The sequence below is a fragment of the Myxocyprinus asiaticus genome, chromosome 9 (genome assembly GCF_019703515.2).
Source record: "Myxocyprinus asiaticus isolate MX2 ecotype Aquarium Trade chromosome 9, UBuf_Myxa_2, whole genome shotgun sequence".
Classification (NCBI taxonomy): Eukaryota; Metazoa; Chordata; class Actinopteri; order Cypriniformes; family Catostomidae; genus Myxocyprinus; species Myxocyprinus asiaticus.
In genome coordinates, this window is record NC_059352.1 from 5138011 (window position 1) to 5162512 (window position 24502).

The 24502-nt window shown below is 36.9% G+C and overlaps 1 protein-coding gene across 2 annotated transcripts in view; it reads left to right on the top strand.

Moving 5' to 3' along the window:
* LOC127446285 (voltage-dependent calcium channel subunit alpha-2/delta-2-like) overlaps nt 1–24502 on the top strand; it is a 347446-nt gene that overhangs the window by 302980 nt on the left and 19964 nt on the right. The window contains exons 14-23 of one of the 2 annotated variants that reach the window (XM_051707064.1): nt 2000–2049; nt 10690–10779; nt 13577–13642; nt 15588–15662; nt 15757–15831; nt 15944–16015; nt 17140–17211; nt 17305–17366; nt 21658–21734; nt 23240–23257. In XM_051707064.1, coding sequence (XP_051563024.1) covers nt 2000–2049; nt 10690–10779; nt 13577–13642; nt 15588–15662; nt 15757–15831; nt 15944–16015; nt 17140–17211; nt 17305–17366; nt 21658–21734; nt 23240–23257 — 657 coding nt within the window. The remainder of the gene's footprint in view (nt 1–1999; nt 2050–10689; nt 10780–13576; nt 13643–15587; nt 15663–15756; nt 15832–15943; nt 16016–17139; nt 17212–17304; nt 17367–21657; nt 21735–23239; nt 23258–24502) is intronic. The other variant, XM_051707065.1, reaches the window with a different exon arrangement.

Here is a 24502-nt window from a genome sequence, read left to right on the forward strand (position 1 = left end):
AAGCATGTGTGTGTGTTGTGTGGTTGATAAGATGTTCTGAGTGTTTTTAGCATGGTGCTATATGATTGCAAGAGTGTTCTGGGTGGTTGCTTACTGGGCAAAGTCAAAAGAGCCCTTCCCGAAGTGTCTACGATATTCTGATGTGTCTTGGATCCCTCCTTCAGTTTCAGTTCAGGATATTTTTTCCTGTTTTATCATACGGCAAACGATTTTCTGTATGCTTAGTTTTTGTAAGGTTTTTTTTTAAAGCATCGTGACATAAATACACAAGCCATACAAAAATAAAATCACCATGTTACTTTAAGAAATATGTAAGTATGTGTATGAGAGACAAAATGCCTAGAGTATGTGAGCCTCAGTTTGCAGTGATTTTCTTCTAGGCTTAAAACATTCTGTGGACCATACCTCAATTTCTCTGCTCTTCTTTCAGACACTCTTGTCTCTAATAACACAGTGAGTGGGGTGTAATGATGACCCCACCTGTGTGTATACTTTCATGTTCACGAGAGTCTTTATCCGTCACTCCTATGTATTGAGTTGTAAAATTTCCATCACAGTCTATTTTTATCCATCGGTTTTGTTTTCATTTCATAAGTAGGCCTACAATGATTAAGGGGTGTAGCATCCATTAGCCTGACATTTTTTTACATTAAACTGTTTCTAGTACCATTAGACAAACTATAAAAAGAAATCATAAAACATTTTGCACATGTTTTTTTATGCATCATATTTGATACATTAGGCTTTAAAGGTCATTATCCTCCTAAGACCCGTCAGTTAATTTTTGTGTAGGACATTTGTTATTTAATTTGTTCTTATCCCATACATGCTACAGTGGTAAATGTTGGGGTATTATAAGAGGACTCCCTGGGCTTTTCAGAGATACCAAATGTTTGAGAGTTTGGCCATCACAACTTCCTCTCTTTGCTCTATAAATATGGATTGAAATGTATCACAGTTCAATTCAGCACATCAAATACATTATAAGTAAAATATTCTTTTTTCAATAAACATTTTTTATCATATGCACCAAACACTATATTGACATTTAAAACTTTTTTCGCTGGGTCTCAGGAACTTTTGGTAAGATGACATTATAATAGCTTGTAATGTAAAATAATGAGATCTTTATGACAGAGCAGGCTGCATATATGAAAATACACTGAAATATTAGTTCACACTTTAAATATATCTTATAAAAAGTATATATCAGAATTTTCAAAGCGCTGATTTGTTTTTTGTTTTTGTTTTTTTGTGGTGTGCATGAATGTAATGTAATAGTCATTGAGAGATATGCCTCAAAAGCCTGTTGTATCATATTTGATACATGGATTTCAAAGGGGTGTTTTCAATAAAATAATATTCAAAATTTTAACCATACATAAGTTACTTATATTTAGCAAATACTCATTTTAAAATATCAGTAACAATATAATCATTACTGTCACTTTTACTTTATTAAAATAAGCTGCCATTTATCCCAACATAAGAGTCACTTTTCATGCAAGTCAGCCGCCATTTTAAATAGATCAATATAAACATTGAAACCACTTTCTTTCACAAATAACCACTAGATGGTGCCATAAACATGTGAAACTTACACACCATAGGTTGTTGGCTCATCACCTTGAACAGAGAGTAAAACAGGAGCTGTCAAATGTTGTGTATCATATTTGATACACACAGAATCAGAATCAGAATCAGAAAGAGCTTTATTGCCAAGTATGCTTACACATACAAGGAGTTTGTCTTGGTGACAGGAGCTTCCGGTACACAACAATACAAAAACAGCAACAAGTAACAATTTTAAAAAATAATTAAAAATGAATAAAAAATAGATAAATATTGAAAAGAAAAACGTATATATAGAATACACAATAGACAATACATACATACATACATACATACATACATATATATATATATATATACACACACACACACACACACATACATATACACACATTAACCATGACTATTATTGCCTTTTATTCTGCAGGTTACTATTTTGAGATCCCTTCCATCGGGGCCATCAGAATCAACACACAGGTTAGTCATTTACTAAAGTCACTTGTATATGTATATTGCTATACAGAAAGCAGTAATCCACAAGAGGCTGTATACGTTATGGTTATTTTATCTAAGTTAAGGGGTGTTGTTGGGTACGATATTGTGGAGTGCCTTAAAACTCCTTAACCGTGGTAAAATCACTGTAATTATGGCGTAGAGTGGCTCAAAGGCATTATCTGCAAGTAATATAGTTCATTTACTAACTGTAGGGTGTTTACTGCTGATCACTATAGAGTGTGTGGAGGTTTATTTTGTCGTACAGTATATCAGCTATTCTACCATTTAGAAAGTGGTTCATCCAATCAGAATTCGGAACTGAAAAGGCCTATACACATTAATCCGGTTCACTCCAAGTTCATTATGTTTCATGAGCTTTGAAGTTACTCGCGATGATGTTATCTCGATTTAGAAATCTATATGTCATGCTAGAGAGCAAAACTATAAAGATGGAGGAACAGATAAAGCAATACAGACTTTCTCGTTTCTATATTTAGCACCAGTGAGATTCAAATAGGACTGTGATTTTTTTAATCCAGTTCCATACAGTTTCCATTATCCTCCAGCAATCTTTCCCGAGGCAACCAAAGCTCACTAAATGCACTGCAATAATGTCTCTCTTCCTCAAAAGCAATCGGCCAATTTTTCACCCATCCTCTGTACTTCCTGTCCCATCCTTTCTTCTTTATCTCCTCTCTACCCCTCTATCACTTTAAACAATCTGTTCCCCTCATTTTCCAATACAACTTTAGCTTTTTTCATTCTTGTCTTCTCCTTTCCATTCCCAGAGGAAAATGATATTGCTCAGAGGTTGCTCCTTCATTGGTTCTCAGTTAAATTTCATTGAAGTATCAACATTGTTTCAGATGTGTCTCCTAAAATTCCTTAAAAGAAATAAAAATAGAAACAAATGAGACAGTACAGCAAAAGTCTCCATTTTCTTCTCATTTATTTTCATTGCTGTCTAGTAGATACAGTTGAAATATTCAAGAGATCTTATTTGTGATTTTTCATCCCACCCTCCCAACCTTCGTCTAACCTCCCCGCAGGAAAACTGACGAGGCGCATGAATAGACCGTCAGCTGTTCTATTAGACTGAGTGTAATTTTAATTCAGAGAACTGGCACTTATTCTAATAGTCTTCATGAGACAGGTGTGGGCGCATAACTGTATATATCGACAGCAGCGGCCGCCACACCTGTGTACCTCCCCGCTACCTCCTCTACTGTCACATACTGTTACATCGAAGAGCTGTGGACATACAGTGCCAAAGATACCCACTAACTACACTGAAAAACATTCCCTTCTGATAATGTTTGGGTGTTTTCGGAATGACATTCTACCATACTAATACTATACCTGTAGTATATATACGTAAATATGCCACATAATTAGATCTTGTGATAACAATGTATGTAACATACTTTTGTTATCATTGCATGCTACATACTGTTACACATACTTTTTTAAAATAATATGCAGTGCACAGTATATACTGTGCATTAAGCTGTTTGCTAATATTTCTTTTTCAAAATAGCAAACTACCATACTACTCATACTATTTTTGGAGTATAAATTATGTATACTTTGTGCGATATTCTGCAGTATATATACATAAATATGTAGCGAAATGAGGTCTTGTGACAACAGTGTAACATATTAATATTTTGAAAAGTTACGTACTGTTGCACATACTATTTTAATAATTATATGCAGTATATACTGTGCGGTAAGCAGAACGTCTCTGTTACTGTCGTAACCTCCGTTCCCTGATGGAGGGAACGAGACATTGTGTTGATGTAGTGACACTAGGGGTCACTCTTGAGAGCCCCGAATACCTCAAATCTTTGAGAAAAGGCCAATGTATGTCCTTTTATACCCGGACATATGGGTATAAAAGGAACTGGCTCTCAACCATTCATTCAGGTTTTGTGCTGAGGAGCCGAGACAGGGTCCCGGCCATTTCAGCAGGTAGTACAGCATTGTGGCTGGGGGGACACAACGTCTCGTTCCCTCCATCAGGGAATGGAGGTTACGACAGTAACCGAGACGTTCCCCTTCTGTCACTCACTCGATGTTGTGTCGATGTAGTGACACTAGGGGTCCCTATACGAAACGCCACAACTAGCTGAACCGTGTTACGTGGACTGCAGGTGCAGGTGCAAGCAAGCTGCTGTGTGCGTAGTAGCAGGTGCACGTAGCCTCCCCCATACATCGTATAGTTCCCCACATCCCTGGGGGGGAAGAGATATATCTAGTATGGAAACAGGCCTTGCCAGGCCTTTTCTCTCTATGTTTTCTCTCCACAGAGTATTCAGTTATTCGGCTGGGGCCATTTTAACGCTCAATATATGCGCCGGGGAAGGTGTTCTTTTCCTATTCTTTCAGGGGGAAAAGACCCCACGGAGACCACATCCAGCCCAGAGGGGAGGTAACATGTGGCTAGCAGGTCATGTGGGCTCAGAGCCGCACATGGTGGTAGGTCCTGCCTGAAAGGGGAGGAGCTCTACAAACACGGCGACCGGGACAGAGAGGGCTCTGTCGAACGGAGACGCAGGAGCACCTGTGGAGCACCTACCTCAGTAAGGGCATATTAGCATACGTACTGGTTCCTCATCTCGACCAGATTCAGCCACAGGTGGCATTCCTGGACCACAAGGGTGGACATCACCTGCCCGAGTGCTCGCGCCATGATCTTCGTCGCCCAGAGGGTGAGGTCGGTCGCCGAGCGCAGCTCCTGCATCACATTGGGATCAGGACTACCCATGTGCAGTTCCTTTAGTGCCTTGGCCTGGTGTACTTGCAGGAGGGCAATGGCATGCAGGGCAGAGGCGGCCTGACCAGCGGCGCTGTAGGCTTTGGCCGTCAGAGACGACGTCGTCCTACAGGCCTTGGAAGGGAGTGCCGGGCGATCCCGCCAGGTGGCTGCACTTTGCATGCACAGGTGCACCGCAACCGCCTTATCCACCTAAGGGACCTCCGTGTACCCATGGGCCACCCTGCCATTGAGGGTAGTGAGAGCGGACGAGCTGGGAGGTCGGTTTCGGGCAGAAAAAGGTGCCCTCCACGACCTCGTCAACTCGTTGTGCACTTCCGGGAAGAAAGGGACCGGGGGGTGCATGGCTGTGAGCGGCGCCCCACCCAGGAACCAATCATCTAGCCGTGAGGGCTCAGGGGAGGGTGGAAGTTTCCACTCCAATCCGACACATGCGGCGGCCTGGGCAAGCATGGCGGTCATCTCGCCGTCAACCTCAGACTGGGCGGGCTGACCCGAAGGTGGCAGCCCAGTCGAGTCCTCGGCATCTGACATCACCAGTACGCTCTCCGATGCAGCGATCAAGCACTCATCCCGCTCCGGAGCTCCGAAAGGGAAACTAAGCTGGCCCTGGGGCGAACTGGTCTCCTCTCGGAACTCGCCGGGGGCAAACAAGCGTACTGGGGAATGGGAGGTCCGCGGGGATTTACCCGGCAGAGCCACGCCCATTGAAGCCCCCAAATCGCCTCCAGTGACAGCCAGGCCGGCCTCGTACCCGGAGGTAATAGGGGAGGCGCGGGGGGGCGGCTAGAGTGGCTTTCCCCTGGAAGAAAGCTGCGACCGCAACGTTGCCATGGTCATATTCTCGCAATGAGAACATGAACCATCCACGAACGCTGCCTCAGTGTGATCGCTGCCCAGACATGTGAGGCAGCACCCATCAGAAGCGGAGAGATAGCGATCACATCCAGGAATCACACAAAGTCAGAAAGGCATCTTTATAAAGACACATCTTTAAAAAGACGTTCAACGTCAATGTGTGTGCTCTAATAGAGAAAATATACTCTTTAGCAGGAATATACACTCTTTTAGCACTGTCGAAGCGCCCAGGGGCGAAATCTGCACTCGTCGTGCAGAAGGAGAGAAAGCTGCTGGAAATGTGCCGTATATCCAACAGCATACGCTTCTTAAGAGGTGAATGGAACAGCAGTAGTATTCAGCTCGCTGATAGTACAACCGCTCTTCTCCGAAGAAAAAATCTGAATGAGTGGTTGCGAGCCAGCTCCTTTTATACCCGTATGTCCGGGGGAGTGGCATGCAAATTCCACTCGCCAATTCTCACTGGCCTTTTCTCAAAGATCTGTGGTGTTCAGGGCTCAACGTCGACACAACGTAAATATGCCACATAGTGAGGTATTGTGACAACAGTGTAGCATACTATTATTTTGAAAAGTTGCATACTGCATACTTCTTCACATACTATTTATAAATAATATGCAGTATACAGTATATACTGTGCAGTAAGCGGTATGCTAGTATTTCTTTACGTAGAATAGCATAATAACATACAAATAACATTATTTTGAAAAGTACAGTATATACTGTATATGTAAATATGCCACATAGTAAGGTATTGTGACAACAGTGTAGCATACTATTATTTTGAAAAGTTGCATATTGTTTCAAATATTATTTAAAAATAATATGCAGTATACAGTATATACTGTGCAGTAAGCAGTAGGCTAGTATTACCTTACATAGAATAGCATACTACCATACTACTCGTACTATGTTTACAGTATGTTGGTATGTGTACTATGTGCTCTATTCTGCAGTATGTATATGTAAATAGCCACATAGTAAGGTACTGTGACAAAAATGTAGCATATTATTATTTTAAAAAGTTGCATTCTGCATACTGCTTCACATACTATTTAAAAATAATATGCGCAGAATGGCATACTACCATACCAGTCGTGCTATGTTTACAGTATTTTGAATGTATGCTATGTGCTATATTCTGCAGTATGTACACTGTATGTAAATATGCCACATAGTGAGGTATTGTGACAACAATGTAGCATTCTGTTATTTTGAAAAGGTGCATACTGCATACTGCTTCAAATACTATTTAAAATTAATATGCATTATACAGTATCTACTGTGCAGTAAGCAATATGCTAGCATTCTATCCTCAGAGTAGCATACTACCTTACTACCCGCACTATGTTTAATAGTAACAGTAAATAGTATGTATACAATATTCTGCAGTATGTACAATGAATATGTAGCATAGTGAGGTATTGTGACAACTATGTAGAATACTATTATTTTGAGATGTTGCATACTGTTTCATATACTATTTAAAAATAAAATAGAATACAGTTTATACTGTGAAGTAATCAGTATGCTAGTATTCCTTCCTCAGAATAGCATACTACCATGCTACTAGTACTATTTTTACAGTATATAGTATGTATACGATATACTACATTCTTCAGTGTGTGTATGTAAACATCCAATGTAGTGAGGTCATTTGAGAACAATGTAGCATACTAATATTTTGAAATGTTGTATACTGCATACTATTTTACATACTTTTTAAAAATAAAATGCAGTATACAGTGTATACTGCACCCATTTATAAGATGCCCAATCAAAATATTTTTTATTTATTTATATAAAAGTGATATTTACCTTGAAATTTATCAGTTGTCTGATATTTCATCTCAAGCATCCTTTTCAGTGACACTTTTTTAAACTTGATTAACAAGTGCCCTAACTTAAAAAAAAAAAAAAAAAAAAAAACTTTTATAAGGAGCAAAATTGTTTCGTGGAAATGACGGCACATCTGTGGGACAGACGTAATCTTTTTTTATTTTTTTTTTTTTTTTACTGTTAGAAATCATTTTCACACAAAGAAAAAAGTTGAACTCTGTTAGTTTTAATAAGAATCAACCCCTGGGAAATTAAATTGACCGAAGTTGGAGAAACACCCATGAATCTACTGTATAGCCTCTCACATTATAATACAGTATATGTATTGCAAAATTTAAAAATACATTTTAGCAACTCAAACTAAGAAAGTTCTCAGTTTATATATTATTTAAATCTATTTTTTAACTTATACAAAATATATTTGCTTAATTGCTTTCCTGCTGTTTGCATAAACACTTAACTGTAATGGGAAGCTATCAATTGATTATGGTAGTACACTCAAATAGAGAAAACAGATGACACAGCTGCCTTACCGTCCTTTATACCTTTACCTGTGTAACATTGAGTGAGCTCATTTGTCAAAGCTGAAGCCTATGAGTATTATATGAATCATAATTATGAATACAGTTTGTTCATTATTTAGTGGCTCCTTTGAGTTTATAAACTGTCACGGATTGACAAGAAGTCTACAAGCTAATCTGTGCTGGTGGTCTGCTGTGTCCCTGTTCTGTAGCTCCTCGTACTGCTAAGACTCCCATTACCGTCCCTCTGCTGTTTACCTTCCTTCTTTCTCCCACATGAAAAGGTCTGCCTGTCATCGTGTCCGCTGAAACGTTTCCCCACGGTGCATTAAACGGTGTTTTAGCAAGCTAATAATAGAATAGGTTACGCTTGTCAGCACTTCCATGTTCCAGCGAGGAATAAGAGTGGCCTAATGCTGCAGTTATACAAGCCAGTGGCTTTTACGTGCACAATATATTCTCTTCGAAGGTCTGGCCTTCAGTTAAATTTGTAAAGATGTTCAGTTCGGAAGACTGCATGTACAGTAATAAATGTGCCGGTGTTTCATCCTTTGCACTACTTAAAGTCAACATAGAATGTAAACAAAAAAGACCCAAATTTCTTTCTCAATGAACATCGTCGCATTGTGCACAACTTATCAGTGCATGTTATTTCCAAAATCAAAACAAAAAAGATGTCTTTTTAATCAGGTCTCATTGGAAAGTTTTTACCAGACCTTCATCATTAATTTTTGGTACTTTTCAAATGCAATGTACAGTATGTATAGATTTAACAGTTTTAGCTTTGTCCCAGACCCAGACATTGAATTGTAAACTATGAAAATCTATGAAAAAAACAAAACAAATTATTACATGCTTAAAACTATGATTTAAATAAAGAGTGAAATAAACATTCATCATTTCAATATTTATTGTGTAAAAATTATTTCTTTACATTTTTCAGAAATTACAGTTGTGCCGTTATTTCCACCACACCAAACAAATTCGCTCTTTTAAATTTTTTTTTTTTTAAAGTTAGTGTACTTGTTAATCAAGTCGACAAAAGTGTCAGTGAAGAGCATGCTTGAGATGAAATATGAAACAAGTGATGTTTAAGAAAACAAAGAGTTTAATGGTTAATGTTTCTATGTAAAGGAGGGTGCTATATCACGAAAAAAGTTTACACTTAAACTGTTAAAGACCCATATACATAAGTCAGGCATATGAGGTATCATTTGAAGGCTTAGAATCTGAACTTTTCAGATATAACATCACTTATCACACAAAATAAGGCCTCAAATCATTTGCATCACAAATTATCACCCCCTACAGGTAATGGGGTAGAAATATTTATATGAAAATAAATGTTTTTCACATAGCTCCTAAATGGACAAGTCATATATCAAATGAAAGCTCTCATTCATTTTCTAAAAAATGAGCCATTTTTTACTTGTCTGTGAGCTTGCTTTTGTGAATAATCCAATGTTTTACCTTAGATGTCCAGAACAAAATATGCCATCCAGCAGGAAATGTATGCTAAACAAATTATCAGAAAAAATATGTTTTTTACTATAGTTGATAAAGTGTTATATATTATCGCAAAGGGGAGGATCTCCAGTTTCCAATGACACTTTTTGAGTTTCTAGTCCACTCAGAGGCCGAGATATTCTATGAAACAATGAGGGTGGTGTGTGAACTGAAAATTATACTGAATGTCTATGAACGAGCACGTCTGTTAGGGCTAAAATGCATTAGAGTGCCACCTACATTTCAGATCTGCATATTGGGATTGGATGTGATAGAAAAATATAAATATATAATTTCTAGTGCTTGCAGCCATCTAGTGGAATGAAATAAGACTTTTCAAAGTGAGGTAGAGTGAAAAGAATCAGAATTACATGTTTACAAAGTTAGGACAACAACATTGTTAGCTATAAAATTAGCTATAAAATTAGCCTTAGCAAGATGGAGTCAGCCATTTGATTTAAAAAAAAAAAAAAAAAAAGTTTTAATACCCTGTTTCACATGGACAATGGGTTGCAATTTGTTTATATATATATATATATATATATATATATATATATATATATATATATATATATATATATATATATATATATATTGACTTTAAAGCAATACATTTTTACTAATGTGTCTTTTTTATAATTTGATAGCTAATAAAGAGAATTGTTCAACTGAAATACTATAAATCAAATTTAAAGGCACTGCATCCCTAATAGCGCAGCTACAAACCATCAGGAAAGCCGAATAAACGTGTGCTTACGGTGACCCAACAAGTCTCGTCCGTCACAGACCACCCCTACCCCTCCAGAGCGGGAATGTGCTTTCTAACAGCAGTAATATGCTTTAATAGCTGCTTTATGATGATTTGTTACGGTTTCAGTGCAGCAGGCTTTACCGGCCCCTCGGGCGGACACTTTTAACAACGTGCTTTATGTAATGGAGCAGCAAGTCAGAGTCGTTTGCTGTATGACAGAGAGAGAGGTGTGGTATTCCTGGCTGTAGTGTCAGGCTTTGAGCTATGAGAAGTATTGCTTGTGTGTTTTTGTGAATGATAGTTCTCTGTTTGTATATGGTGGTAGAATACTATAGTTGTATTGTATTGTTTGTGCTTGTTGTCTTTATTAGGAATACTTGGATGTTCTGGGTCGGCCAATGGTGTTGGCAGGCGAAAGGGCGAAACAGGTGCAGTGGACCAACGTGTACCAGGATGCCCTGGTAAGGAAGATTATCATCATTATCAATGACTTAACAAATTCAAAATTCCATCATAAAGTTTTGAATATGGCCAATGGCTACGACTGCACAGAATCTAAGGAAACGCTTTCGGGTGTCCATCTGCATGATGTAAACATGCTAGACCATGCAGGAGTGCTTTGTTTTGTAGATGCCGTGTCAGGTTAAAAAGAACTTTTAAAATGTTTCTCAAGACACCTGTGTTTTTAATCTATAATTTGCGCTGAGTGTAGCTTTTTTGGTCCAAGAACACATTCGTTCTGAACAGCCCTTTAACTCACAGAAATCCACAGAATGCACTGCAGATGTCTGCAGAATTGAACGGCAGTTATCAAAAAATTTGAGGTATTCTCCATCACTTTTATTTAAAATAAATAAATAAATAAATGCAATGCATTTTACTATTTTTCATATCCATTCCACAAAATTCCACAGATATTCCCTCACATTCGGCATGAAAATGATTAAAAAATAATAATAATTTAAATGATTAAAAAAAATTCCCAAACACAGATAAAAAAAAAAGGTACCATAGTATTCCCATGTTTTTGGAACATAGAACCATGGAAATGCAACAGTTTTTGTACATGTACCATGGTATCCTTTAAAGGGGTCATGAAATTCTCTTTTTTTATAGTTTTATTATCTTCCCTGAGAACCACTGATAATGTAATTAAGGTTTTTAGTAGTATATTATAATTTTCCACCCTGTCTCTGGCCCTCTGTCTGAAACGCTTGGTTTGGCATAAGTGCTTCCTTAAAACTTCAATGTAAATGACCACTGTTGTGATTGGCTAACATCGTGCAGCCCCTCAAATTCAGCCATTTTTGAAACTCAAACTGAAGAGAAAGAACAAGCTCCACAACATAATAAAACTAAATTTCAGGGTTTACACATAACGCACATCCAACACATTGCATCTGAATATATTAAACTGTCCATCTCAAGCACAACTGTTAACATTCACGCCCTATCTACACCGGGCACGAGAGTCACATCAGAAGCAATAGAACCCATTATAATCAATGATGCTGTCGACCATGGAAGTGTCCATTGCGGCGCGTCGCATTGCGCCGATAGTAAACAGATGTCCCGTTCCATTTTACGCTACACGCACTGGCGCTACTACTGCCAACATCACAAATAAATGGTTTAGAAAGTTGGTGTTGACACGCCAGGTTAGACAGCTGTTGTGTCGCGTCAACGGATGCGCCCGGTGTAAACAGGATGTCAGCACAATAAACTATCAAACAGTCATGACTTTTGAAATATTCATGAATGGAACTGTTTACTTACTGTTTTGCATCGGGTCCAAGTGTTTTTAACTGCCCCATCCTTCAATAACAGTTCCTTTGCAAAGCTTGAATCATATTATGTGTGGTTCACAAGTAATCCACGCTGATCGCCATAAAAGCATGCAATCCACGCTGAAATACGCTGAAGACACATCCACATCCAGTTTCCAGGATCATCCTGCACTGAAAAGCACATCACTGGAAACCCATCTAAATGATCAAAGACGTCCATCTAGTGCATGATTTCATACAGATGGGCAAAAGAGCGCATCCATGATGCATTTGTGCTCAAAACAGCAAGAGGCAGCAGCTGAATCTTCTCCTCTTCAGAGTTGTAACTTGACACCACGTCTTTTAAAAGCGGCTCAATATATGTATCAAGCGGTCGAAGATGTCTGTCTGTGCATGTTTAAATACAAAAATAATATTAAATAGTCCAGATGGGTCCCCTTTGATGTTCAGGAATAGTGAGGCCACGGTAGGCCTTGTTTGTCCTGCTGTCTCTCTCTCTGTGAACGAACTGAAGCACCAGTGGGCGGGGCCAAGGGTGTGATGATTTTAAGTAGGCGTTAATGTTTTTGAGCTGTAGAGGTGGTCATGAATTAATGTACCCCATGTGACGTAGGGTAGTTGCGGAAGTATAAAACGAGGTGTTTTTGCAGCTTGGTTTCAATAAATGCTTTTATTGCATTGGGAATTAAGTTTTGAGTTCTGAAATTTACAGTATGTTTTATAGTAGAAAGACCTCTTATATGTCAAAATATCAAGGAAAATTAGATTCCTCATGACATGACCCCTTTAAAGTACCTTGGAGTACCATGTAAATACCATATTATTTGGTAATCTTTCAGTGCAATGTTATATATAAAAGTACCAGAGTGTTACCATCTGATACCATCACTGTACCATGGTAAAGGTATGTCAAAATATATCAGTGGCTCTCAGTTTTTTTCTTTTTGGTCATGCCCCCACCTTTGAAACAAAACTTTGCTCACACTCACTGAACCGCAACTTATTATTTCCAACTCGAAAATGAGCCGTTAACCAACATTTAGTTAAAGATTCATATCTGCAGCATTTTGTCGTAATACGTAGTATTTTATTTATAAATATATATATATATATATATATACTTACATATATATATATATATTTGCACCCTGCTGCAAAACACATACACACACACACACACACTTTCTTGTTTGTTCTTTTCAAAATGAGAAACAATTTATTTGTTGTATTGTTAGTGATAGCCACTGGCTGTGGTTTTGTTTTCTTTCCAGAACAAACAAATTTAAATGTGTTTTCATCTGTGCAGCTGGTTTGCTTTGTCACTGACCGTATTATTCCAGTACAAATTGGACATCTTTTAATGCGGTTCTCTTATTTATGTGTGTTGTGTATTGTATGATGTCAGTTTTATTTTAGTTCACAACAAAAAATATAAATAAATATTTTATATTGCCATATTTGTTCTCTACAGGGTCTAGGTCTCGTCATTACCGGAACAATGCCAGTCTTCAATCTCACAGCTGATGGGGACTCGAAAGTAAGATGTTAATTGCTTCCTGTAAATTAACTGCTTGTAATTTGTTTCATGTGTATCCTGCAGCATAATGCAAATGTTGCAATATACTGCATTATTAGTGTGATCACGTTTAAGTTCCAATTCTTAGCATGTTCTCTAGTTGACATTGACAAACCGTTTGAGAGGGGCATTTTTCATAATCATGTTGTATGCATACTTAATAGGTTTTTGCATAAGGCTTGACATTGAAGACACACAAGGCTGTTTGATTATGATTCATAGTTCTGTTTGAAGCTTGATTTGCAGTTTAACCTAAACAGCGCATACATGATTGCACTGTAAAATCTTATAATAACTGGTTTATAATTTTTAAAAAAAGTATATTATAAGACAACTCATCATATTTATCGTAAAATGTATAATTTTGTATGTTAAAATACGTTCCCTTACCACAGTTTTATGGTTAAAGTGTAATGCTTTGACATGCAACAAGTTCTGGACAAGCAAGCACCAATCACATTTTTTTCTCCAAAAAAAAAAAAAAAAAATATTGTAGTTTATATTACATTTATTTATGAATTCATATTTTTTTCAATTCTGTTCAATGCTGGTAGTGACACATTTATTACACATTTTACCTTAAAAAAGAAGCTAATTTTACAAAGCTTTTGGCATTACACAAAATGTCACCAAAACAAAAAAGAACATAATATATATATAATGAATGTAATTATATGATATATAATAAATATAAATACATATAAAAAATAAATATAAAAATAAATAACTTAAATATATTAATATAAATAAACAAATTGTATTAATTAAAAAAAATTCAATTCTGTTCAGTGCTGGTAGTGGCACAAAAGTTACACATTTCCCCTTAATAAAGAAGCTAATTTATGTATCTTTTGCCGTTTACACAAAATGTCACCAAAACAAAAATAATATTATATATATTTTTTATTATGAATGTAATTATATTATATATAACAAGTATACAAATAAACAAACTATATATATATATATATATATATATAAACAATGTATTTATTATATAGTTTTTATAAAAACGTATTTATTAATATTTTTTCAGTTCTGTTTGATGCTGGTAATAGCAAAAACAATTACACATTTCATCCAAAAAAAAAAGTGAATTTTACAAATATTTTGGCATTAACACAAAATGTCACCAAAACAAAAATAATATATATATATATATATATAATAAATATTAAAATAAACAATAAACCTAGATATAATAAATAAATATACAAATACAAATAATAATAAATCTAGAAATATAATAAAAAAAATTATAATATACAATATACACTATTTCTGCACAATACCCAGACAGGACAAAGTTGAGATGTCCACACAAAAAAATATCAATACACATGAAATGAAGATTTCACCCTGAAGGCAAAATTATACAATGAGCATTGCCTGTTTGCCTACAAGGTCCAAAATTCAACTCATGTGTTTGCATACATCTTATATTGTGGATTGATAAATGGGTAACCTTTCCTGTAGAATAACTGTCCTAGCAGTATGAGTGATTATTGGAGACTTCATTATAATTCAACACATTACAGTCTTGGTGGCACAATCATTTCTCACTTTATTTGCACTTCAATTGATCTCCTAACCCAAGCCATATGCATTTGTCTAACCATAATTAATAATGTTCATAACCGCTAATGTCAATAATGTACGGCTACATAACAGCACATATAACATGAAAACAAAGAAATGTGCTTGTTGGGCAATCTGAGAACACTTTCCAAGCACGACAGACAATGTTTCATAATAAATGATGCAAGTTATGAGAGATATTATTGGGAAACCAGGCCCTTGACTGTTGTTACCTATAGTTTTGTCATATATCAATTCTGCCCCCTTGTGGTTATATATTTGAAAAACTTCTCAATCGTATGCTATCCTGTTGGTCTCCCTATTGCAGAATCAGCTGATTCTTGGTGTCATGGGTGTAGACATTGCCCTGAGTGAAATTAAAGAACTCACACCACGGTATAAGGTAACTTTCCATCACTCTCACTTTCTTTCAAAAACACACACACCATGATCATAAATCTTTTATTTACCTCTTTTATTTATGTTTCTTTACACAGCTTGGAGCCAATGGTTACACATTTGCCATAGATCCCAATGGCTATGTTCTCCTTCATCCAAACCTACAGCCTAAGGTGAGAAAGCATTTGGGTTTATACATTTTTTTTTTTTAAGTTGACGTGTCAAAACTTGCCATGTTTAAGTCCACCTCTATAACAATTCCTATCCTCTGATGGACTTGTTCAGATCATTAACTTCAGAGAGCCGGTCACACTGGACTTCTTGGATGCTGAACTCCCAGACCGAAACAAAGAAGATGTAAATATCCTTCTAAACATATAAAATGTTTTGCATATAAAATTTTAATAAGTTGACAGTGTGCCTGTTATAGTAATGTAATGTTAAAACCCAAAGAGAAATATTTTTCAATTAAATTCAGATTTAATTGTGCAGTTATTTTCACAATAAATATTGTTTGAAAGCAGCTTTAAAGAGAATAGTGAAGTACATTTCTTACAAATAAGACATGTATTTTATTTAATTTTTTATATAATATATTTGTTTGTTTCTATTTCTTACTGTTTAAAACTATGGCTGTCCCCGGTCCCCAGTTTGAAAACCCCTGCGCTAGATTGTCATCTTTTACCATTGCACCGTGTCTTGCTGGGCTTTTTAATTTAAAAGAAATTCATCTTTTAAAAACGTGTCTCGATAGAGCTGCCTTCAGTACTATTCAGTGAGCTGTATTGGGGTTATTATAGTTTGAGATTTTTTTATTTAGTTTTATATCTATTTTTTATTCAATTTGTAATTCCAGTTTAGTTTAGTTAATTTTTGTCTGTTAGTTTTAGTTAAGCTTTTGATTTCTCAGTGTTTTTTAGTTTCAGTTTAGTACATTTTTATTTTAGTTTTAGTTTAAGTATTTTATGGCTGCCAAAGCTAAAAGTGTTTACACATGTTTAACATCTGTACATTTCTCAGGGCAGTTTTGTGTTACCTCTATCTATTGACATGTTTATGTTTAATTAAGGTGGATTATAAATGTTGAAAATGTTATAAAATACTGTGTGTCTAAAACTAAAATTAATACATTTAATTTTTATTTAATTGTAGTTCGTTTTTGAGGTATAAAAAAGTATTTTAATTTAGTTTCAGTTTTTTCCAATCTAGTCAGTTTTTATTTTTATTTCAGTTAACAAAGTTTTTTCATTTAGTTTCCGTTTTAGAAATCGATAACGATAATAACACTGCGCTGCATCTGGCTTTTTTTAGTGCAAGGACACATTCGGTGTGAACAGCCCTTTAAATGTGCTTAGGCTTCTAGAAAACACTGCAGTGTATCAATATACAGGTCCAGGAAACTGTATGAAGGATGGTGAAATAAAGTAACCGAGAGTTTTTATTTTTCTCTGTCTCTCGTTTTCTTCTCTCTCCTCTTGTAGATTCGGCGTCAAATGATTGACGGCAGGGCAGGACACAGGAAAGTCAAGACATTAGTGAAATCTGTGGATGAGGTCACTTATTTGCAATGATTATGAACATGTTGCATTTGATTGGCAAGGTGCCACTAATCTAATACAGTTCTTTGTTTGTATTTATACTTGTAGCGTTACATTGATGAGGCCATGAGGACGTATATATGGTCTCCAGTGGAGGGCACAGATTACAGGTGGATACTACATGCCCGTCCATTCTTGATGGTTTCATTTCTGGTGGTTTTAGTAACCTTTTCTTTAAATCTTCTGATTTTGCATGTCCTAACCAGGGACAACATGATAAAGCAATGAATGACACAACATTTTGTCAGTGTCGTTTATTGCAAAAGTAACTTCTTAATCAGTATTTTTGTCTTGTTTCCCATTAAAAAATATCAAAAAATCCTTAAAAACAATACAGATTTTACTTAAGCAAAAAGTTCTGTATGATAATTAAGCTTGTTTTCAGAGAATACATATATCTTGAATTAAGTTTATTTTCTTACCCCGCTGGCGAATCGTTTTTTGTTGTTTTAAGCATAAACCTCACTAAATTTTGTACGATTTATGGCTAAAACACATAAATGTTGATAGAGATCAAACAAAAGTATTTTAACATCCAAAAAATTACTTGCATCACCATTGACACCTTTAACTAACCAGCAAGAGTTCCTTAGTTTAGCAGCTTTAACAGAAAGTCTTGGTGGTGAACAACATTAACTGGGCAACCATCTAGACTAGCACTAAAAACACCACTGACCAGCATGGAAATTCATACTTTTCAAGTTGGTCTTAAAAAATCTTTTTGTATTTTAGCAAGTATTCTAGTTCCCATTTTTTCAATGAATGAGATAATATTTCAGTTATATTCAAATGGAGCAACATTGACGCTTCACAGGATGTGTAAAAATCTTGGTCTTACAAATATTTGGAGACTTTTGAACCCATCTGGGTGGGACTATAATTTTTTTTTACAGTCCATAAGATTTACTCTAGAAGAGATTTTTTTTCATATATATCTAAGTCCCTCATTTCATCTGTTGTTGATTGCTCAATTGGAAACATTTTAGTCTCAGATCATGCCCTGGTGTGTTTAGATGTGTTGCCACATATGGAGAAAAGAAAATCATATAGTTGGCACTTTAATGTATCCCTGTTGCAAAATCCTGAATTCCAACAAATGTTAAAGGCTGAAATCAATGTCTATATGGAGACCAACTATTATCAGTATCCTCTGTGGGCGTGGCTTGGGAGGCACTTAATGCGGTTCTTAGGGGCCGGAGCTTACAGTATGCCGCATTCGCCAAAAAATCCAAAGCACAAGAACTCGTGGAATTTGAAGGGAATATTAAAAGTGCTGAGGCAGAGCTGAAGTGGTGAATGTCATCTAATGGCCTCAGAGAATTGACCCAACTGAAATACAGATATAGTACTATATTGTCGTGGAAGGTGGAGTTTTGGCTATTCAGGGCAAGACAGTCATACTTTGACTTCGGGGGACAAGGCAGGAAAACTTCTGGCTAGATATATAAAACAGAGAGAGTCTTTTTCTACTATTCCCTCAGTCAAATCTGCTGGGGGTGAAATATTTACCTCGGCCATTGATATTAATAATATTTTTAAAGAATTCTTTAAAGAAATCGATAAAGAATCTTGATCTCTATAGTTCCACATCTTCGTCTACTGATAAGGATATTAGAGACTTTGTGGAACCGTTAGAACTTCCTAAACTGACGACTGAGCAAAACAATTCTCTTGATTCTGAGATAGCCTCGGAGGAGCTTGGCGAGGTAATTAAGGCCTTGCCTACAGGCAAGACTCCGGGGCCAGATGGCTTTGCCACTGAGTTTTTTAGATCTTATGCTACAGAATTGCCTCCATTTTGCTAGAAGTTTATATGAAATCATTAAAGAATGGAAAGCTTCCACCAACCATGACGCAAGCCCGAATCAGTCTGATTCAAGCAAGTGTAAGAGTTACCGTCCAATTTCCCTGATCCTGCTAGACGTTAAAATATTGTCAAAAATTTTGGCTAATCGAATAAATAAAGTTATGACATCTCTTATACATATAGATCAGGTGTGGTTTTTTCGGGGCCATAACTCTTCTGACAACATTAGACGTTTTATTAATGTCATGTGGGCAGTGGCGAACGATCAGACTCCGGTCACTGCCATCTCACTTGACACAGAAAAGGCGTTTGATATGGTAGAATGGTATTATCTTTTTAAGATTTTGGAAATGTAAGGGTTCGGGAATACTTTTATTGGATGGATTAAGTTACTTTATAGAAACCCGGTAGCAGCGGTTCAAAGGAATGGATTAATTTCAGATTATTTTACCTCTGGATAGGGGCACCTGGCAGGGTTGCCCTCTTTCCCCCTTATTGTTCTGGCTTGCCCTGGAACCATTAGCAGCCACGATAATGAAGGAGGATGATTTTCCAGGGGTGATGGCGGGAGGTCTGGCACATAAGCTTTTGCTTTACACAGATGATATTTTATTATTTGTCTCCGACCCCACTAGATCTATGCCATGCCTCCACAGAATTATTAATTCCTTTTCCAAATTCTCAGAATACAGAGTGAATTTGTCTAAATCCGAAGCTTTGGCTCTGACAGCGTACTGCCCAGTAACGGCTTTTCAGCAGGCACCTTCCAATGGCCCAAACAGGACATTAAGTATTTGGATATTTTATTCCCAGCAAATTTGTGTGATTTAGTTATTTTGAGTTCATTTTGACCCTTTAATAAAAATGTTTTCGAATGATGTGGACAGGTGGGCTTCATTACATTTATCTATGATTGGGAAGGTTAATGTTATTAAAATGAATTGTATTCCAAAATTCAACTACTTGCTACAATCTCTCCCTGTAGATGTCCCCCTCTCTTATTTCAAGCAATTTGATAACATAGCGAAGTCCTTCATTTGGAATGGTAAACGTCCCAGATTACATTTCAGTAAGTTACATAGGCCAATTGACAAAGGTGGGTTAGGTCTCCCCAAGATTTTGTTTTATTATTATGCATTCGGTCTCAGACATTTGGCTCATTGGTCGCTCCCACCTAAGAGAGCCCCTCCCTGGTTTTGTATTGAACAGGAAGTTCTTGCCCCTATTTCGCCATTACAAAGCCTTTCTATTAAACTAACCGGAGAAGTTAAATTACACCCTGTTATCTCCCATTTGCACTTGGTACGGACAAAGGTGTCCAGAGTGTTTAATTCTGAAATTTATTTAAATGTTGCCTCGAGCATATGGCTGAACCCTAAATTATGTATTAATGAGTCCCCTTTCTGCTGGACAGAGTGGATTGGGATGGAGGTTAATACATATAGTGACCTATATGAGAGTGGAGTGTTGAGATCCTTTGAAAATTTGGTTCAACATTTTGGGATTCTCAGGTCTAAATTCTTTAGGGACTTACAGCTGCGCCACCTGCTTTGTACTATTTTTGGGAGTAGCATACACCTCCCTAAAGCGGCAGATACTTTGGGAGTGGTGATTACTGCTTTTGGAAAAGGTCATGAGGCATCAGTGTATTACTCCCTGCTAATTCAGAGTCTGGGGGACGGAGCTTTGGTTTCTCTCAAGAGATTATGGGAGAAAGATTTAAACTTGGTATTGCAGGAAGGAGTGTGGGCTAGGATTCTAAAAAATGTCAAGTCTACATCTAGAGATGCAAAGGGTCGCCTTATGAAATTTAAGATTTTACATCGATTCTATTGGACCCCCTCTAGATTGTATAGGCTTGGTCTTGAAGGCACACCCACCTGCTGGCGATGCAAATCAGAAGATGGGGGCACAACCCATGTTTTTTGGTGGTGTGTTAAGATCCAAGAATTTTGGTTGAGGGTTCGGAGTTTTGTGTTTGACATATTGGGCATTCAAATTTCATTTTGCCCCAGACTCTGTATTTTAGGTGATGGGGCAGTCATTAATATAAGTACATAAAGAATTGGGTCCTGACCAGTGTTATGATAGGTAGATGGGTTAATCTTAGGGGATGGAAGTTGGCTGGAACACCCTCATTTTGAGAGTGGTGCATGGAGATGAGCAGGGTAGCGGCATTTGAGGAGATGTCGTATAGAAGGCTGGGCAACCTGGGTCTATTTAATAAAAAATGGGGCAGCTATTTAGCCTTTTTAGAAGGCTCTCAAGGAGGGGCAGTGGAGAGTGATGCGTACTTTTAAATGTGTGTGTACAACCTATTGTTTTTTTGGAAGTATTCTTTTTATGTTTTTTTTTAATGTTTGTGTGTCATTGTCAATTTAACTTTTGACCACTGGGGTGTTTGTTTATGTCAGGTGGGGGGGGGTATTTTTTGGGGGGAAGGGTTATAATTTTATATAATTTGATTCCACATTTTCTGTTATGTTTATTTAAGTTGTTGTATGGAATCAATAAAAATTGTTAATAAAAAATAAATAAATAAATAAATAAAAGATTATATTCAAATTGTTCACTATTCTCACTTTTCATTACAGCCTTGGTTTAGTTCTGCCAACCTACAGTGAGAATCACATCAGGGCCAACCTGAGCGACCAGATACTCCAAGTCCAGTGTAAGTACCAGGGGCGACCTAACGCAAACCCCGCTCACCTTTCTTTCTTCCAGAAGAGAATTAAAGCCCCCTGCCTGCCCCCTTAACCCCCCTCGTCCAATCAGCGAAGACTCCACCTCCATCACTGACGTCTGGTCCGAGTGTGGATTCCCAGTGGTCGTCGATGCAATTTCCCCCTCATCAACGTTGAGAAACTAGAGTGGATGTATTTTCTGTATATCCCCACCCCACCTCTCCCCTCTTCCCCTCTGTCTTCATGCCGTTCTGTACTGAGGTGATTTTTCTTTCTCTGCACAGATGAAAAGAAAAAACCCTCAATGAAAACCAGCGAGGTGAAAGCTGTGGTTTTACTGTGTTTACTGAGTTGAAAATAATGGTGACCATGTGCTATTATTTTTTCCTTTTGCCAAAACATAAAAAATGCTCTCGCCTTCTTTCTCACAATGATGATTCTGAAGCATCTGTTGTCTGGAAAGGTTTTTGTTTGTTGGTTTATTTTCATTTAAGTTAGCGAGATGTGAAAAGAGGCATGCTTTTCACAGTCCGCTTTGTGTTTTGTGTTTAGTTGTGTTTATCATGTGCTTTTGATTTGTGTGAATGCATACTGTGCTGTATTGTTTGCCGTCAGCTTTGGAATCAGTCAATAAATAAGAAAAAATATCCCACAATGCCCCCTGATGGGCAGTTGTCCTGCATGGGAGACAGAACGCCTTTGGGCTTTCTTTCTTTCTTTCTTTCTTTAGTTTGTTCTTACTTTCATTTTGTTTTGTTTAATTTGGGTCTTTTATTCTTTCAGTCTCTTTCCTTCAATTTTTGTTTGATCTACAGTTTAGTCATTTGTTTGTTTTGTACATTGCTTAGTTTTGTTGTAATTTCATTTGTTTTAAATATTTTTTTTCTCTCATTGACTGATCGTTTGCTCTTCACTTTGTTTTTTTCATTTTGCTTTGTTCATTCTTTCCTTCTCTTTTTCTTTTGTTTGTTTGTTTGTTGGATCTTCCGTTTGTTTTTATTCCTTTTTTATTCATTTTATTAGTTCTTTCATTTATTTTTGTTTGTTTGTCCAAATGTTTATTTGTACTTTGTTTTTCTGTCTTTCTTTCCTTCTTCCTTTCTTTCTTTCTTTCTTTCTTTCCAAAGCGTTCCTCTCCTTATAGATCATGTGTATTTGTGACTCTTTTTTTTAATTTTCATCATAATATTCATATCCTAATGGTTCATTAGCTCTGATTCTGGTCACTTGTCCTCAAATGTTCTCTCCTCTTCTCCGCCTTCTTGGAGTTCATTAATTCCTTGTTTTGTGCATATTCTTTGCGATTGTTGTTCAATTTTTATTTCCTGTTTTTGGTTGTTCATCTCTGTTCATCTCTGATTGACTTGATTTTCCTTCTTTTGAGAAAAACAATATTTTTATTCAAACAGTCATTGAATAAAATATTGTCTGTGACCCACTTCCTCCCCTTTACCCGTTCCCCCCTGTTTCTTTTCTGCTGTCTCCTCCTCAGACGGATCGGACTTCAAGGGCAAGTATACTCCATATTGGTCCACCACCTTTGTACTCTACTTCCCTCCTCGTACCCTTGTCCTGATCTCCTCACTGACTCCCACGTCCACCTGTTCCAGCCTGCTTGCCTCCTCTGTCCCTCCTGCCCGCCTTGCCTTTAAGACCTTCCTCTTCCTATCTCTCCTCCTTCTCCTCACTCCCTCACTCACCCACCCTCTTGCTGCTGCACACACCCACATATTTCTTTCTCTTTTCTAACACTCTCTATCTCTCTCTATTTCTCTCACTCAGTCTTGGCTTATACAGCAATTTTATGGTCCCTTCTGAAGAAAAATATAAAATGTTCTATGTCTCGCTGTCAAAACATATTTCTGATCCCTGTGTCCGTTACATTATGGAATATTCTCTCTCATCTGTCTCTCCTCCTCTCTTCCACAGTGACAGTGTTAAATCTGTAGGTTTCTCAAATTGGTGCATTTATTGTCCCTATCGTAAAATTGGTCAGTTTGTTTATCACAGCCAGGTAACGTCCCATGTTAAAACCAACTGTATTTTTATAGATGTAGGTTTTAGTTTGAAAGTATCCCTTACCTAAAGTAAACCACAGTGGAAGTATGATGTTATAGTGGTCTTTGTTGAGAAGTTACAGTATAATTGCACCTTGAGCATAGCATACTATTGTCTGTTTTGAAGTTCTGAATTGCTTGTAAACTTTAAGCTAATTGTAGCTGACATGTTGCAATACAGTTGGGTAGCATTCTTAAAGTAATAGTTCATTCTGTCAATATTTCATATCCTCATGTTGTTCCAACCCTGTATGAATTTCTTTCTTACAATGAGATTATGGGCTCTATTTCCATGAGTGTGCAAAGCGCAGCGCACGTGTTATATCTTAGTACATTTTAGTGAGATTGCTAATTCTAAACTCAATTTTCATGCCAGCGCATATATATATGTAACTGAAAATTATGAATGCAATGATATGGAATTTCTTGGCCGATACCAATAACCGATAATCCTCAGCTCATTCTGGCCGATACCGATAATCGATGTTTAAAAAAAAAAAGTTTTCATTTTTAATCCTTTAACCTGGAACTGCTAGTTAATTCATTAAAAGCTTATCATCTGAAAAATATGTGTCATGTAAAAGCTTGGAATTTGGACTTGCTGCTATTTAAGTTTTGGCTGACAACATGAACCAGAAATGTGCCTATAAACAAATGTATGCTGATTTGAATGAGAAATAAATGACAATACATTGCAA